This window comes from Aplysia californica, unplaced genomic scaffold (assembly GCF_000002075.1).
Source record: "Aplysia californica isolate F4 #8 unplaced genomic scaffold, AplCal3.0 scaffold00079, whole genome shotgun sequence".
NCBI lineage: Eukaryota > Metazoa > Mollusca > Gastropoda > Aplysiida > Aplysiidae > Aplysia > Aplysia californica.
In genome coordinates, this window is record NW_004797349.1 from 325,482 (window position 1) to 342,389 (window position 16,908).

At 38.5% G+C, this 16,908-nt stretch overlaps 1 protein-coding gene across 4 annotated transcripts in view; it reads right to left on the reverse strand.

Annotated features, from left to right (window-relative positions):
* LOC101846338 (integrin beta pat-3) overlaps nucleotides 1-16,908 on the reverse strand; it is a 37,080-nt gene that overhangs the window by 10,783 nt on the left and 9,389 nt on the right. For all 4 annotated transcript variants that reach the window (XM_035968730.1, XM_005094266.3, XM_035968729.1 and 1 more), the window contains exons 2-20: nucleotides 15,841-15,917; nucleotides 14,352-14,440; nucleotides 13,432-13,536; nucleotides 12,503-12,584; nucleotides 11,711-11,851; nucleotides 10,690-10,786; nucleotides 10,041-10,137; nucleotides 9,424-9,516; nucleotides 8,749-8,829; nucleotides 7,972-8,049; nucleotides 7,524-7,709; nucleotides 6,901-6,977; nucleotides 5,800-5,851; nucleotides 4,864-5,025; nucleotides 4,322-4,467; nucleotides 2,985-3,145; nucleotides 1,211-1,320; nucleotides 598-690; nucleotides 49-175 (exon numbers count right to left, since the gene is read on the reverse strand). In XM_035968730.1, the coding sequence (XP_035824623.1) occupies nucleotides 49-175; nucleotides 598-690; nucleotides 1,211-1,320; nucleotides 2,985-3,145; nucleotides 4,322-4,467; nucleotides 4,864-5,025; nucleotides 5,800-5,851; nucleotides 6,901-6,977; nucleotides 7,524-7,709; nucleotides 7,972-8,049; nucleotides 8,749-8,829; nucleotides 9,424-9,516; nucleotides 10,041-10,137; nucleotides 10,690-10,786; nucleotides 11,711-11,851; nucleotides 12,503-12,584; nucleotides 13,432-13,536; nucleotides 14,352-14,440; nucleotides 15,841-15,910 (2,047 nt within the window). In that variant the 5' untranslated portion in view covers nucleotides 15,911-15,917. The remainder of the gene's footprint in view (nucleotides 1-48; nucleotides 176-597; nucleotides 691-1,210; nucleotides 1,321-2,984; nucleotides 3,146-4,321; nucleotides 4,468-4,863; nucleotides 5,026-5,799; nucleotides 5,852-6,900; nucleotides 6,978-7,523; nucleotides 7,710-7,971; nucleotides 8,050-8,748; nucleotides 8,830-9,423; nucleotides 9,517-10,040; nucleotides 10,138-10,689; nucleotides 10,787-11,710; nucleotides 11,852-12,502; nucleotides 12,585-13,431; nucleotides 13,537-14,351; nucleotides 14,441-15,840; nucleotides 15,918-16,908) is intronic.

Below are 16,908 nucleotides of genomic sequence, written 5' to 3' on the forward strand. Positions count from 1 at the left end.
CCCCGGCTCTATTAATGTTCTATTTTGTTCTTTTACTGAGAATCTTACATGGCAGAGTGTCCACCTTTTTGGAGTCTCCACATTTACTGTCACACTCGTCCTGGGTGAGACTGCCCGTGCCAAAGCCCGTACACTGGGCACAGTCGATGTACTCGTTGCACTTGCTCGGGCACGTCTGTGGAGGAAAACACACACATCATCACCATCATTATCACCATCACCATCTGCCTCTTTTGTATGGGTTTTATGGCGCTCGCAACTGCATAAGGTCATATGAGAGCGCGAAGATCTGCCTCTTTCCTGGGTACTGGGGTATAGGTCACCAATAAGGGATCTTCCCCAAAGGAAAGCCCCAAAAATGTCTAGAAACATGCATTTCTTTGAACTAACTTCAAGCAAAAATTCAAGATCACAGTAAGAAATTAAGACTTTCCTTTGATACTTCCTTTACTTTACTTTACTTTTCTGGTCCAGTGGCCATTTGGGTTCTAGCCCTTCGGTCTGACGATATGGCAAAGAATTTACAGGTTTTTCCTTTGATACCAAGCCCAATTACTCCACACGCACGGCAGGTCAAAGATCAAGACATGAGCTTACCGGGCAATCCTCACACGTGGGTCCCACCATGTCGTATTTCTGGTCACAGACGCAGACGCCACACTCACATTCTCCAAAGCCGTTGCAGGTTTTCTGAGGATGCAAACCGAGAAGAAGACCATCAGAGCAACAACTCTATTGTGAATTGTTTTAGAGAGAAGACTTTATGATTGGTGATATAATATGCCAGGTTTGTCTAATGAAAAGGAAAGAAAAAGTTAAGGCTATCCAAACAAAGATAATTTTTTAGGAAACAACAGCTTTGTCACTGCATCCTAAACAATCATAAGGAACTTGACCTCAGTAGCTTGCGATATTCCCAAAACAAATTAAATGAAACTATTAGCTAAAGTTTTTGTTAGATAAGAGTCCTGTCTTTGAATGAAATGTCCTCACCACAATTAATTTTTATTTTAAAACTTAATAAATAATAATAAATTACATTTATATAGCACATTTTCACTAAAAAATATTTTAAAAACCCAACGCTCAATGCATTTTATAACAATGCTAAGAACTTAGTTCCTATGGAGATCCTTTCACTCCCTCCCTCTCTCTTTTTCTCTCCCTTTCCCTCTCTCTCCTTTTCTCTCTCTCTTTCACTTTCACTTACATTGTTAGCTGCAATACAAGACTCTGTTAATGTTGTGCAGGTGCAGTCGTGGCCCGACCAGCCCGGCAGACAGTTACAGGTCCCACAGGAACAGACTCCCTTCCTGGATCCTGGAACATCGAGAAAGAAACAAGATTGCTTTTCTTGTTTGTTCTGAGTAAAGAGAAGCACATCGACACAAAAATGGTCATTTAGTACTGGGAAAAAGTAAGGCAGATAGAAACAACAGAGGGAAAGTACAGAAGTTAGACATACCAGTAGCGCTCTCTAATCACCTGCAGATTGCTCTTCATTTCATTTCTCCACCTTCAGCGCGTAGCACTCGCACTCACCACATATACACTCAACAATGCCAGAGTAAGCGGCATGCAAGTATTTTTTGTGGTTTTTTTAAAAGTTTAAGTAAGTATTTTTTGGCACTTGCAACACAAATAGCTCATATAAGTGCTGAAGATTTGAGGTGCTACTAGAGAGTAACATACAAAGTAAATGAAAAAAGAGAGATAAGGATGATAGATGTTAAATAGGAAAAGAGGAGCAATTCACACAAGAGCACCACCCTTATGTTTTTGCTTTATTATAATGAGATATTGTCCAAGACGTCCACCTGCCTAAGACAGTCACTTTTCTCCTGGACAATGGGTGGCCATCTTGGACCATTTCAACTGTAGACTTTTTAGACGTATTTAAAAGTACTGCAAGTGGCACTTCACTGTGGTACATGCTGCATTGTAACAAACTCTAGTTTTAGTAAGAGTTTAACGACACTTGCAACACAATTAGGTTATATAAATGCCGAAGATTAAAGGTGTTACAAGAGAATAACATACACAAAAAAGGAGGAGAGATAAGGACAATAGATGTTTGATAGGAAAGAAGTAGCAAAACACACCAGAACACCCGCCAACCACCCACCCGCTAACAAACTCTGATAGACCTATGAGAGCATGAGGCAAGAAGCAAAGATCAACAAACAACACTCAAAGCACCATTTTAATTATGTTTCTATAGCCAGTATTTTTCCCACCGTCAACAGAATGAGTGGTCAGGGTTGAATTTCACAAACCCTTTTGCTTGTAGATAGAATAAGAGATTGTCTCCGACAATTTCAATGGTATCGTTTTTTAATCTGAAATAAACACAACCCAAAGGTCAGGAACACTGTTAAGCCCTTTGCTTCTTGTTCAAATGCTAGACCAGAAATATACACAGGAACTCATGGTTTCCCCACATGTTTGTCTACTCAGATACTCATGAAAAAGTATATTATCCTGTGGTTTTTCCCCCCCTTCACCCATTTGTTCAAGTTCTTTAACCCAATGAACCCATGACACCGATATATTGGTGTGCGGGTTATTTGCCCTTTACCTAAAGCACCGATATATCGGTGTGTGCTAGTCTACAATAGAACAGTAGTCCGAACAAGGAGAAAAATGAGAAAAATGACATCAAATAGACTTGCAGGTTCGCCGTAACTATCGTAAAGGTCAAGGCAGCTCAAGGAAGAGGGAATTGGTTTTAATAGAGGAGGCATGCGGAGTTCATGGAGTGTGTCGCCATATGGGCATTTTTTTGCTCAGGAAGCCAGGGGACGAATTATTCCGGGCTCGGGAGGTCAGAGTTCATTGCCTGGGTTTAAAAAGTTATTCTTGGTCTAGCTTGTCTACCTTGGTCTAGCTTGCCCACCTTGGTCTACCTTGGTCTAGCTTGCCCACCTTGGTCTACCTTGCCTACATTGGTCTAGCTTGCCTACCTTGGTCTACCGTGTACTTACCACCACAAAGCTTGTTGTTCTTGTCCATGGGACAGCTGTAGTCATTGCACTCACAAAACTCTCCGCTGTATCTCTCCTCCGGATCATTGGCCAGCGGGTAGCACTCGCACTCGCCGCAGATACATTCACCATTGCCGGAGCAGGTGGCTGTGTCGTTCACACTGGGAGCACAGCACAGGAATATTGACAACACACTTCTTTACCTTACAACACATTTCTTTAACTCATTAATGAGCGCAACACAGAAGAATTAACAACAGACATAATAATAATTGCATTTATATAGCGCATATCCATGTTCAAGAGCATGCTCTATGCGCTTAAGACTTCTTTAACTTATTAACTGAGCGGAACACAGGAAGATTAACAACACACTTCTATAACTTATTGACTGTGTGCAACACAGGAAGATTAACAACACACTTCTATAACTTATTGACTGTGTGCAACACAGGAAGATTAACAACACACTTCTATAACTTATTGACTGAGCACAACACAGGAAGATTAAGAACACACTTCTACAACTCATTAACTGTGTACTTTTCAGTGAGAGACTGGACGAATGTCAAATTTATATGGTACCAGTTCAAATTGACAAGTCTTGTTTTAGTAGTAGAGGTTTAGTTTTAGTTTTAGTTTTACGGTACTTGCAACACATTAAGGTCATATACGTGCAGAGGATTAGAAGATTAGAGGGAGTAACAAACACAAAAAAGAAGAGGGGGAGATAAAGACGATAGATGTTTGATAGGAAAGAAGGAGCAAACCACACCAGAGCACCCGCCAACCCCCCACTAGTAGAGGTTCTACGGCGCTCGCAACTGCATAAGGTCATATGAGCGCCAAGGAGTGGATGTCAACAGAGAAGCTCTCTAGCTTCAACAGCACAAAGTCTGCTTCGACTATCAAGACACCCCGGAAGTAGCAGGTCACAAGAGAGTGACAAACATAAAAAGAAGTAGAGGAAAATATCGATAGTATGGATTAGGAAAGAAAAAGCAGCAGTTCCCTGGCACAGTTATGAGCATGACATTGATGAATCAGCCCATTTACAATTACAATTGTACTGTGCATAAGAACATGGTTAATGTCCCCCCTTTGGGAATGGCATAAAGACACTTCAGTGAATAGCACCACCCCGGGGGTTGACATATCTCAAACATTGTCTACCAGTTGGAAACTGACTTATATCATACGACAAACTGAACACAGCGCTGAGACAAGTAAAAAGTTAATTCAGACATGTGAAATGTCTGTGAAGAAAACTACTGAAAATTTGAAAATTGTGTAAATAGTTTTGGAGCATACTAGAATACGAAAAGGTATCCACTCACTCTTTTCTGCACTCCACCATTGCTTCTTCACTGGAGATCTGGGTCTCATCACACTCGCACAGCCGGCCGTAACGACCGTCATTGCAGTTACAGATTCCACACTCAAGCGTTCCGTTACCAAAGAAACACTTGTCACTGTTCAGTACCTGAGTGGAAAAAAAAACAGAAAAAAAATTTGAATTTAACATATATCATCATTGCATAAATGACTTTAATACAGACCTTGCCATTAAAGATAGTGATATAAATTTTTTAAAAATATTTCACACTGAGTTTATTCCAGACAAAATCTACAGGTCTCTATTATTCCACGAGAGATAATATGGAGCACATTGGACAATGACAGAGATGCAAAGGTCATGACAAAAATATCCCGATTAAATTGTGATGAGAAGCAAGGGATCAAATCTACAAAAATCGTACATGATACATCGTTATAAGAAACAAAAATTCATAAACATTTCAAACTTCCATGAAATTCCAGCGATCCCAGAAAAGTGGCAACTGCCATGGGCACAAACTGCCTTCCAAGCAAGACTCACCTCCATTGTGGAGCTCTCACATTCACATTCGCAGCGGATCTTCAGCTTCACCAGCAATTGTTCATTCAAGCCCACAGCATCCAGGCTGACCACTTTCTCCACAATGCCTGTCTTGTCTTTGCAGATGTCTGGGTTCACCGTCATAGTCACGTCAAACTCCACCTGAGGATGTGCATGTCATAAACATTATGATTTCTCCATCTGCCGGCAGCATGTTCTTTAACAGATGTTAGACGTGTATAGAACAACAACACCCTATCTGTTTTGTTTTAGTAGACGTTTTACGACGCTCGCAACTGCATAAGGTCATATGAGCGCCAGGCACCCTATCAATGGATGCTCAGTTGTACCTGCTCTAACGGACATCTGTCTTAGTCAATCGCCTGCAAAAACAACCACTTCCCACTACCCCCCTTGCAATTCACTGTCCAAGACATCCACCTGTCTTAGACAACCACTTTTCAACTCCACAATGGGTGATCATCTTAGACAATTTGCACTGTAATTAGTAAGCACATTTCTAGCATTCATGAGTAATGGTAAGCATCAAACCAATTGGGTTCTAGCATCGAATTATAAACAAGACAATTATTTTTTGAACCAGTCTGACTGACTGTTAAATCATTTCTTTAAAAAGGCATTATGAACAAAAATTGATACTGATCATCATACCTTATACAGCTAACTTGTAGTAGTAATGTTTCACAAATAGCAGTTGCATTTCCCCTTTTTAAAAATAATATTAGAGCTTTACCTTCAGTAAATATTCAAAGGAATCCACTCAGGGGTATGAGTCAAACCTTTGACAAAGAAAGCAATCAACCATTTCATATGTTATGATGCCGCAATGAAAAGCAGTAAGACACAAAAAAAAACCATCTGCCCAAGTGCAATACAACATCACAAACCATAATTGTTACTTCTAATGAAACTCACTTTGTCCCCAATCTTCAGATCTGTACATGTGGACGTTTCTTTGGTCTGATTCCTGAGGAAACAAATTCAAATAATAGCTCAGTTGCCTACACTGCAAAAACACTGATGAATAATGAGCAACTTCTGTTCAACTCACAATTCTGCCTTTTTCATTTGTCTTGTTAACTTCATGCAAACTCAAAATAAAAACATTTTTTTTAATGACATATGCTTGGACAGTACTAGCAACAAGAACAAAATCCATAACAGATACTCTGGCAACTTGTTTGGCCATTCTCAACGTGTTTCAACACTGCATTTCAATTAAAACCAAGAAAAAGAAAAAAAAAGAGATGGAGAGAGAGTCTTCTACCGATACTTTTCTTTAAGTACGAACTTGCAAGACTTTTTTTAGTAGAGTTTTTACGTCGCTCGCAACTGAATAAGGTCATATGAGCGCAAAGGGGTGGACGTCAAAAGAGAAGTCCATACAGGGAATCAGGCTTACTCTCCTCACCTCTCCAACTTCAACAGCATGGAAATAGCGGGTCACAAGAGTGTGACAAACATACAAAAGAAGTAGAGGAAAATGACGATAGTAAGGATTAGGAAAGAAAAAGCAGCAGTTCCCCTTTGCAGTTCAGGCACAGTTATGAGCATGACATTGATGAATCAGCTCATTTACAATTCTGCTGTGCATAAGAACGTGTTAATGTCCCCCCTTTGGGAATGGCCTAAAGACTGGAGGGGTCTGCAAGACTCTACAACAAACACATAGCTGCTTCGCTGTGAATACTTATAGTGATTTTTCTGATTTAACATCATTTTGTGATAACAGCAGGTTCTCTTCAAATGTAGTTTTGTCATTGTTTAGTGATACAGTCTTAATGAAAAGCACCATGCACTTACATCTGGACAAATCATTGGTCCTCATTGTGAGTCCAGCGCTTTTTATTAGACAAAAACAAAATTGTTTTACTAGACTTTCTTTCCCACACAAATTGCTTCACACTATCTAAACATCTCTATCCAACACAAACTGTGAATTTCAATAAAAATGAAACAATATTTCTAGTTACTCATATTTCAAGGATACAAAGAAGATAGGTCACCATTACCCACCCTAGGCACTTTGTTCTAAACTTCAATTCCACGTGGTCATCATTGCTGGACTGAAACTTGATACGGGACCTCAGGTCCTGGTATATGTGGAAAACAGTCAAGCAAATTAAGCATTGTTAGCAACTAATGGAATAACATTTAAAGCAAGGAATGTTTTTTAACAACCAGCTCTATACATTGCTATAATCAATCTGGACTATCTATCAGTAAAACACTTTTGAAACTGCTCTCAAATCAGTTTAAAGACAGTAATTTATTGACCAAAGTGACGTATCTCAAAGACACCCTCTCCTATAATGGCATAGATATCTTTGTTTGAGTAAAGAGAAGCACACATTCAATTAGTAATGGTCACTTAGTGCTGGGGAAAGGCAAGGCAGATAGACAGAAACAAATGAGGGATAGTAAAGAAGCATGATCTACTAATATCGCCCTCCAACCACCCATGGTCACAGATTTGATAAGTGACAACATTATAAACAGGTTCAATAGCATAGAGTTTCTCCAAATGGAAGAACTGGACCTTCAAGTTGCACAACCTTAACAATACTGATTTAAGTTGAGAAAATTCGGAACATCATTTTTTTAAAAACACTTAAAATGAGTAACTCTCAGATTCTTACATAGTATTTTTCACTGATCAGCTGCACAATGTTCTTTGAGTCATCTTCCAGCTCTCCTACCACAGCTCCGTCGAGGAAAGAGCGCAGACCATAGTAGTGGCTGCTCACATTTTTCATGACAGCGAAGATAACATTAGCCTTCTTCTCATTCAGTTTGGCTGCTATCTGGCTCACCGATGGGTAGTCCTGTGGGGGAAAAAGTAACTCTAGAACTTACAAAATACCGTCATCAAACAAATTAACTCAGGGAGTAAAAGATCCTTAACAGAACAAAGGTACATGCAATCCAGAGAAAGACAAATTAAGAAATGGAAAAGCAAATTTGCATGAACAAAGCTTTCCCAAAATATAAGTCAACTGAATTAAAATCAACACAAAATAAATGAATAAATGAATAAAATATTTCAAACAAAACTGATCAGTTGACATTCAGTAAGCCAGTACTCACATATATTTTGTCGTTCTCATACAACCCATCTGGATTGAGAGCACACTGCAGGTCGCTCTGTTTGGTGGCACCACCCAGCTGTAGGAGAGAGACACACATAAAACAATGAGATATATAGAGCTTTTAAAGCAAAAAACAACCCACACACAGATGAAAACAAATGATAAGGTCTCAAAACTATTATAAATCAGATAGCAACAAATGAGCACACCTCCTAAAAATTCTTTTTAACTTCAGTAAAAAAAAAGATGTATAAATGTGCTTTCGGAGAATCCTGCCCACTCATTGGCCCCGCATCCTCAAAAATACAGATCTCTGATGGACAAATGGAAAAACTAATAAAAGCTGGGACTAGAATGAGACAATTAGAGTTGATCGGGTAAACATTCTAAAAAGGACCGAAGAAATTTCACAGGCCCTGATCTCAAATCTTCCAGGAAGGAGAAGGGCTGGTGTAATGACACAGAGCCTGTGAGGCTGACTTGATGAATTCTCGGACTGACATTGGGTGAACTAGACAAGAAAGCCCAGGACAAAACAATATATCTTGTTTGTGATTTTTACTCCTTCCGAGGAGCCGAATAGAGGCCAACAATTATAATGCTCTGAATTTAGCAAGCTGAAAATTATTTAGTGTGATACAAAGCAAGTAAAAAAGCTTCGGAACCCAACCACTACAAGACTTTGAGGTTGATGTCATATGCAAGCACATAATAAAAAAAAGCTTAAGGCACAAGAAGTAAATAACATGTATAATGACAGAAGGTACAGACTCACCTTGCCAGACCCAGCCAAATGAAAACGAGAGTTGGAAGAGTACACAATGATTCTTCTGGAAACTTGCCTCCATCCGATATTCTGTTTCCAAATCATATGATAAAAAAACAAAACAAATTTAAATAAATGCAATGACCCATAATTATACGATGATCAAAATTTTTCAACACTTTCAAGCTAGGGCGAAACATGGAACAAACGAGATGATATGATTCTTTTCCTTTCCACTTGTTTATGGGGAGAAGATCAGCACACTAACATTACCATGGTCAGGAGTCAAAAGAAACAAAAGACATGTTCCAGGACACAAATTCAAGATCTAAAAGTCAATGGCACATGTTAAAACAAAGAAATCCAAATATGCATTACTCAATAAACCTAACTTTTAACCAACAGACCCCCCTTCCCTCCAGAAGAAGAAGAAGAAAAAAAACCCATGTCTCTAGCTCTCACTAGGTCAAAATTACAAGTATAAAAAAATCAAGAGAAATACCTTAAAGACTTATTAATCTTTCACTTTTACATATCACGGTAATTGTCTCCCAGCAGCTGACTTGCCTCCTTATTTTCAATTTTAATGAATTTGTGTACTTTCCTTGGTATAACGTTAGGTATTTCCCCAGAGTTTTCTCTCTCTGATCATAGTTAGGAGAAACACTGGCAGGCAAAACTTACATTACAATCCAAAGCTTGAATCAGACCCTCCAGTCCACCTTCAGCATCGTCAAGACTTTGAGACACATTCTCCAAAGCAGATCTCATTTTTCTCTGACAAGACAAAATTATTTATTTTATTCATCACTGCCACAAGATTTCCGTCTGTCCTGACATACAATTCACACGATATACCACTTAAAATGTGTAAATTAAAAAGACAAATCTCATAGCATAAGTAAAATGCACTGTAAGTGGTAATCAATGATTGCTGTGAATATGCAAAACATACAAATAAAATATTCTAAGCATTGTTTTTTATACCACATCCCCGCTTTAAAAAGATGCTTTTTGACAGAACCAAATATTTTTTTCAAAATTGAACCCTTAATGAATGGTGAAAAATTAAAAAAGGTTTGTCAAATAAAAACATAACAAAATATATCTTTGAAAAAAAGACAAAAACCTTCCATTTCTAAACCCTGGTTTCCTTTACAAAATGGAAACCTATAACCTACAATCAAAAAGACACTTCTGTTGTACGAGAGAGAAACCAACGCCCATGAAACACGGACAGCAATGTCAGTCTTCATAGACCACTCTGATTAGAAACAATATAGGCAGATGATATGACATACAGCGAAGGTGGGGGCATTTTCTCCCAGGTTGACTTGGTTCTTGAAAGCATGAGGATCTCTGCAACGTTTGTCCTTCAGGGGGCATCTGTACTGCAACCTGAAAATGGGAAGTTCAATGTCTTTAGAAATGAAGTGAAAAGACCAGAACCCTAAGACATGAAATGTGACAAACCCCATCAACACTACAGGAGAAGTTGTTCAGCCCAACAGAAGAACTAAACAGGATGACCCAGCATATGACAGATAGTAGTCTTCAAGTGTAATGCAGTCAGAAAGAAGGCAAAGAAGTGAAAAGATTGTCTTCTCTGTTTTCTTCCTTACTTTCTATTCTGTCAGTTAGGAAAATCCCCATAAAGTCATACATCCATACAAATCTCCAACTTTCAAATTATTACAATGAGAATTTATCGCAATAATATTCTCCTGTAAACCACCTGAGGAAACCTCAACAATTGGCAAAAATATGAAAAGGCTTGTCAAATCATCTGCATAATCCATAGCCAGAAACTGAATAATAAAGAAAAAAGACCCCAAAAATCAGAAGTTTTGAGCATCAACCAGCTACACACATGCACACTACATTAAGAACCACAATGCACCTCACATCATGAACATTTTACCCACTTGTGCCCGACATACAATAACTTACATTTCGTCTGTCCAGGCAGTGTAAGGCATCAGCAACTTGTCCACAAATGTGCCAAAACCCAGGCGAAAGTTGTTGGTGATATTCTGCAGGCTCACAGCTACAAGCAATAAACAAATCAATAACTTAAAGACAAGAAAGCATACAATTAAATCATATCTATACACCAAGACAGTATGCAGATGTAAAAGAAATAAGAAAATCTGTAAAAGGTAGGCTGGTATTCTCTGTGAACTGATGAAACTGTCACAATTCCCAACCAACCTTAGAGCCTCCAAGAAAGCATAAAGGAGTAAAGTGAAAGGAGTTAACAGCTTCCCCCTCCCCCCCCCCCAAAAAAAAACCCCAACAAAACAAGCAAACTCTACAAATAGAGATTGATAGAGACTTTAAATGTAAAGCCACAAAAAAAATTGTACAAGACTGATGATTTTCTAAATCCATGATTTTTTTTTCTTTCATTCACACAGAAAAACCTATACTAACATCGGTGCAAGTATGATACCACCCCCCCCCCCCCCCCCCCCCCCCACCCCCGCCCCCATCTACTGAGAACATCTTCTTTATGGATAAAACAGCTCAATTTCAAAAGGCTTAAAACCATCCAAGAAGCATGACAGTTTATTATCCTGCTGAATGAAAGCTGTTTTACTTAGCTGAAACTATTTTCTTTGACTTGGGGATATTTTTGGCAGTCACTTAAACATTCCAATTTTATGTTTCCATTATAAAACAAAAGTGTACGATGACCATAATCACCAGCATATTTTCCCCAAAAGGTTACGAAAAAATCATCCATCTCCTAATTCTAAAAAAATATAAAGCAGGTCTTTATGCCCTTTCCAACCATCCAAACAAACAAAACAATGCAATTCACAAGAACTGAATTTGTTTTATTTTTGAGTAAAGAAAAGCAGGCCAACACAATAACGGTTATTTAGTGCTGGGGAAAAAGCAAAACAGACACAACAAAGGGAAAGTCCCTACCGGTGGTGCCCTCCAACTACCCGACAAAACAACTTACGCATGTCCTCTCCCAGGGCAATCAGTCTCTGTTGAGCCTCTTTCTGGCGGGCCATACCGTAGCTGAGATCCAGCAAAAAGTACAGATCCACGGGGTAGTTAGCTTGCTGCTGGAAGTGCAGCTTGAAGTTCATTGGGTCATCTGTTACAGGGAAAAAGAACGGCAGAAAAAGATGAGTAACCCATGAACAGGGTACATTTCAACACAAACTCAGTTGTTTAGAGGGCAGGCAGGGGTCCATTTCTGATAGTTTGTTTCTTCGGCTAAAGGAGAAGCTAAAACTCAGTCACTGTCAATTAATAATTTATCATGGGACAGTTGAGGGTAAAAAGGTCAATTTGCACCATTGCCATTAAAATGCTAATTTCTCATTTACTTATGATAGGTTAACCATGAAACTTGTTACTTGAAATTAAAGGAAAAAATAATTATGCAAGTCCTAGGAAATTAAAATGACCCTGCTAATATTTGTTCACCTGATTGAGCCAAAATGGCTTATGTAAAATGCCTACATTTGTTTCATTTAGATAATAGTCTACCTTAAAAACCATGCCAAAAAGGGTTTCAAACAAGGCAGAGAAGGGGTTAATAAATTTCAAACAACACAGATTAACCCCCTCCTCCTGAAGAAGGAACTAAACTTTGGGATGCTAATACACTATAGCAAACAAAACTACTGCCACAAGTCATACAACAAAGTGACCTTCACATCAACAGTATGAATAATAGTGCAACAGCAAAGGACAACACTTGACTGGGAGGAAATGAGGCTCAAAGCAATGTCTCACTCACTTGGTCTGATGACGAACTCAACCTCTTGAGGGCGCACCTGAACAGGCGGCTTTGTCTTGCCCCCACTGGTCCACTCATCATTCTGGGAAGGAAACAACAACCTGTAGTTTAGTTTTAGTAGAGGTTTTACGGCGTGCGCAACTGCATAAGGTCATATGAGCCATAAAAGATTTGAGGTGTTACAAGAGAGTAACAAACATAAAAAAGAAATAGGGGAGATAAGGACGATAGATGTTTGATAGGAAAGAAGAAGCAAACTACACCAGAGCACCCGTCAACCACCCACAACAACAACCTTGTAAGTCAACTCAACATGACAGAGTTCAAAACAATGTGGTCACTAATCATCATCATCATCCAGTGCCAGATCTGTCGACAGACATCGGTGGTCATGGCTCTCCATTCATTTCTTTGCTCAGATGCTCTAAAAAAAAGCCACGTTCCTTGATATTTTCCTGTTACCCATTTGATTAGGTCACTAATAGGCAAAGCAAATAATAGTCTTGAACAAGTTATCAAATTAGAACTAACAATACATGGAATCTATGGACTAAACTAAAACATAATTTTTTATGATTTAAAAGGAACATATATGTGCACACTATTCCTTCCCTTATGTTCACATACAGAACAGACTCAAAATGCTCAGCCAACAGAGACATTACAAACTATAAATGCTCTACTTACACAATCTTTTGTCAAAGCAGAAGATCTTGATAATTTGAAACCTGCACCTGGCATTAATACATCAGGGAAAAAAAAGATTATTGCCAGATAAAATACTGTCTAGCAATAATTTTCCATCCTTTTATAGACCCATTTTCATCCAACAGTGAATTATTCTATATATTCAATTTTACCATTGAATTCTTTCAGAGAACGTAGTCGACATGTATCATCTTGAATAAGTTTTAATAAATATGACATACCCTTTTGGTTTCCGATGTGGACTTTGGACTTGAAATGTCTTTATCTGTGCAGTTCCGTTTAAGGTTTTGGACAATGTCACACCTTGCCATCCCCCTTGGGTACACCTGATTGGGAGAAAAAAAATAGAACATAGGCTGTCAAAATAAAAACAACAGTGGCCATTCTAAGAACGGTTAAATAATACAGTTTGAATTTGGTAACTTTTTTGTATGTATTAAACTTCCTACTAGACACAAATTGGTTGTTTCGAAGATATAGGACAAAGAAAGAAGAGGAAGAAAAGGAGATTCATTTAATACTCCAAAGAAAATATCACATATGTACAGATAAAGGATAAACTTGATGTGAAAACAATTAAATAAATGAATGAGCAAAAGAAAATGTGCATGTTCACATGTTTAGCTAAGTATATAGATAAAGCTACAGTTGATTAGAAGTACACTGACCAAGACAGATCATTAAGTGATGGGAAAAAGCAAGTCAGTCAGCAACAACAAATGGGTAGTAAGTACTACTTTCCAATGGTGCCCACCAACCACTGGCACCACTTCAGAGGTGAAACTATATACATGTAGTAGTCTAAGGGTACCATAGTCGTAACTTTGCAAGACAGCCACCCTATGGTAAAAAACACAAGGGGGTGAGTGGGAATTGGTCATTTGTGCAGGTGATTGTCTTGGACAGGTGGCAGTTAGAGCAGATTCGACTGTAGATTGCCAATTCTAAAACATGAAAAACTGTGAGCATAAAAAAATGTTGAGAAAACACACGACTGGAAGAAATAAAACAAAAACTTAAAAACTAGTAAAAAATCTATGGTCCTGAAACATTAAATATTTTAGAAAATTTCTCTGCAAAATGGTGTACCACTCAAAAATTTCTCCTTTACCCTCAAAAAGCAGCAGCATGAGTGACTTACCTCTGCACCACACCATGAGCATATAGAGGAGGTTCTGATGCACTGGCCACAGGTCTTTGCAATGGTGCAAGGGTTGCTGAATTCATCCTCTGCGATGGGAACAAGAGTAAAAACACTGAAGTTCATGTCCACAGACATACAAACATCCACTGCTCAGTGTAACACTCTGTCATACATCACTTTTTAAAATGATGTTTTAGTTCTAGTAAAGGTTTTACGGCGCTCGCAACTTCATAAGGTCATAAGAGCGCCAGAAGATTAGAGGTGCTACAAGAGAGTAACAAACATAAAGAAGAAGGGGAGATAAGGACGATAGATGTTTGATGGGAAAGAAGGAGTAAACCACACCAGAGCACCTGCCAACCACCCACTTTAAAATGATGTATGGCAGAATCTTCCACTAAGCAGCCAACATGATCTTCTTAAAAACTGACATTATGCCTTTAACTCACATTTATTTTATTTTTTTAAACCGCAACATTTTCAACACTAAAAAATAAGGCTTCCAAAATGAGTGAAATGTCCGCGTCATTTTAAACAAAAGGAGTCTGATAATTCAGTAATAGAATGAATGTTATTTTACGTCTTTATTCAGATTTATTATTTTATCATCCCTCTTCTAGCATTCAGCAGTGTTCTCAAACAGGCATTCAATATTTCATAATTGATGGGAAAGGGGGGTCAAACTGTTTACAAGAGAAAAATCACAAGCAAATACTTGATGAGGCTGTACAAAACAACGGGAGGTTTAAGATACAACTAGCATGTCCCCTCAGAATCTGACTTCTGACCCAAGTGCAAGGAAAGAAATCAAGTACGTGTACAGTAGAAATTGTCCAAGACAGCCACCCACTGCAGAGGAAAAAAACGGTTGTCTCAGGCGCGGGAACGTCTTGTACAATGCTATTATCATTATAATATAGAAAAAAATGCGTGGGGGGGGGGGGGGGCATTGAGTGAGAGGCATTGAGTGAGAAGTGGTCATTTGTAGAGGTGATTGTCTGGGACAGGTGGCTGTTGGAGCAGGTTCGCTGTATACACTTGCAAACATAGAACCCTAAAACACCCTTACGGTGTCCACATGAGAGATGGTGTGGGTTATCTGCATTCCTTACAATATTTTACAAACACTACGATACTCTTAAACAAACATTCTCTATAAAATAAAACCGCAAAATTCTTACCTCCCACCCCAACACATATAAACGTAAAATAAAAGTTATAAAATAAGTCACTTGAAGTATGTGTGCAGTTTTAGTCCAGTTTTACAGCCCTTTCAACACAAATAGACCACATACATGCTGAAGATTAGGTGTTACTAAAGAGTAACAAACAAAGAAATCAAAGAGAGATAAGGATGATTGATGTTTGATAGGAAAAAAAGAGTAAACTACATCACAGTTCCCACCAACTACCCACTTTCAACATTCAACATCTTCTTCCACCGGTTCAAAGCAAAAGCAGAAATAAAAATACAAATTTCACTCACCGATGGTCTGAGCCCAGACAGAAAGTACACAAAGAGACAAGGCCAGCAGGCCTGCTGTTATGTTCTTCATCTTGCCCCTGCGACGAAAAAAAGAGAGTGAACTTTAGATGACCAGTAAACAAGATGATAATCAGGATGTAAATCTGCTCATATAATGGAAGCAAATAATTATACTGTTTGGTTACTAGCCCAGAGTCAAGCACTTCCTACAATTATATGTATGTATGTAGTAACGCAACCAAATGAGTCACTTGTAGCATTCATTTATTTTGGGATATTGGGCAAAACCTACATTTTCCCAAATTCAAGAGTTTCCGCCTCCCCCAGCTCAAAGTCACTAATACTAGCCTCATCCACTACTTGAGGGGCTAAAACAGACCTTTACTGTGATACCCGAAGTGCTGTATTGTCGCTGTGCTATGTGACTCATTGTGTCCTGTTGCTATACATTTGTTAAGGCGAGTACAATGTAGCAGGATGGCCACAGAATAATAAGTAGTAGGATTTGTAACATCCAAAAGAAATTGCACCCCCAAGACCTGCTAAAGACATCATGTCAGACAAAGCGAAATAAATAAGGAGTCAAAAAGGTAGAAATGTTCTTCAATGTAAAAAAGTAAATTTTTCATTACACATAATTTCATAACAAGAGAGTGCAAGAGTTCTGCGGTTTGATATTGGGACAGTATGATAGACTTTTTAAAAAAACCCAGCAAAACCATACATCATGTAGTAGAATAAATGAACTGTTATCCAAGAGGTAGGACCTAAGATTTAACATAAATCTTTTAATTAGCATGTGCAGTTTGTGTGGTGAACAACGAAAACTCCTCAATCAGTTCAAACTTTCAAAGACCCTGGGGAGGGGGGAGGGGGGAGGGGATTTGAACCGGAAATGCCCACCACTTAAGTCCAGCATATTGAACTCAAACAGTACCAGTCCTGTACATTTATATGAAAAATAATCACTCACTGATATAGTTATAAAGGTGATGAAGGCATAAAGCATACTGTAAAGTGTGGATATGAGATATATAAATGCATTTATTATTATTATTATTATTATTA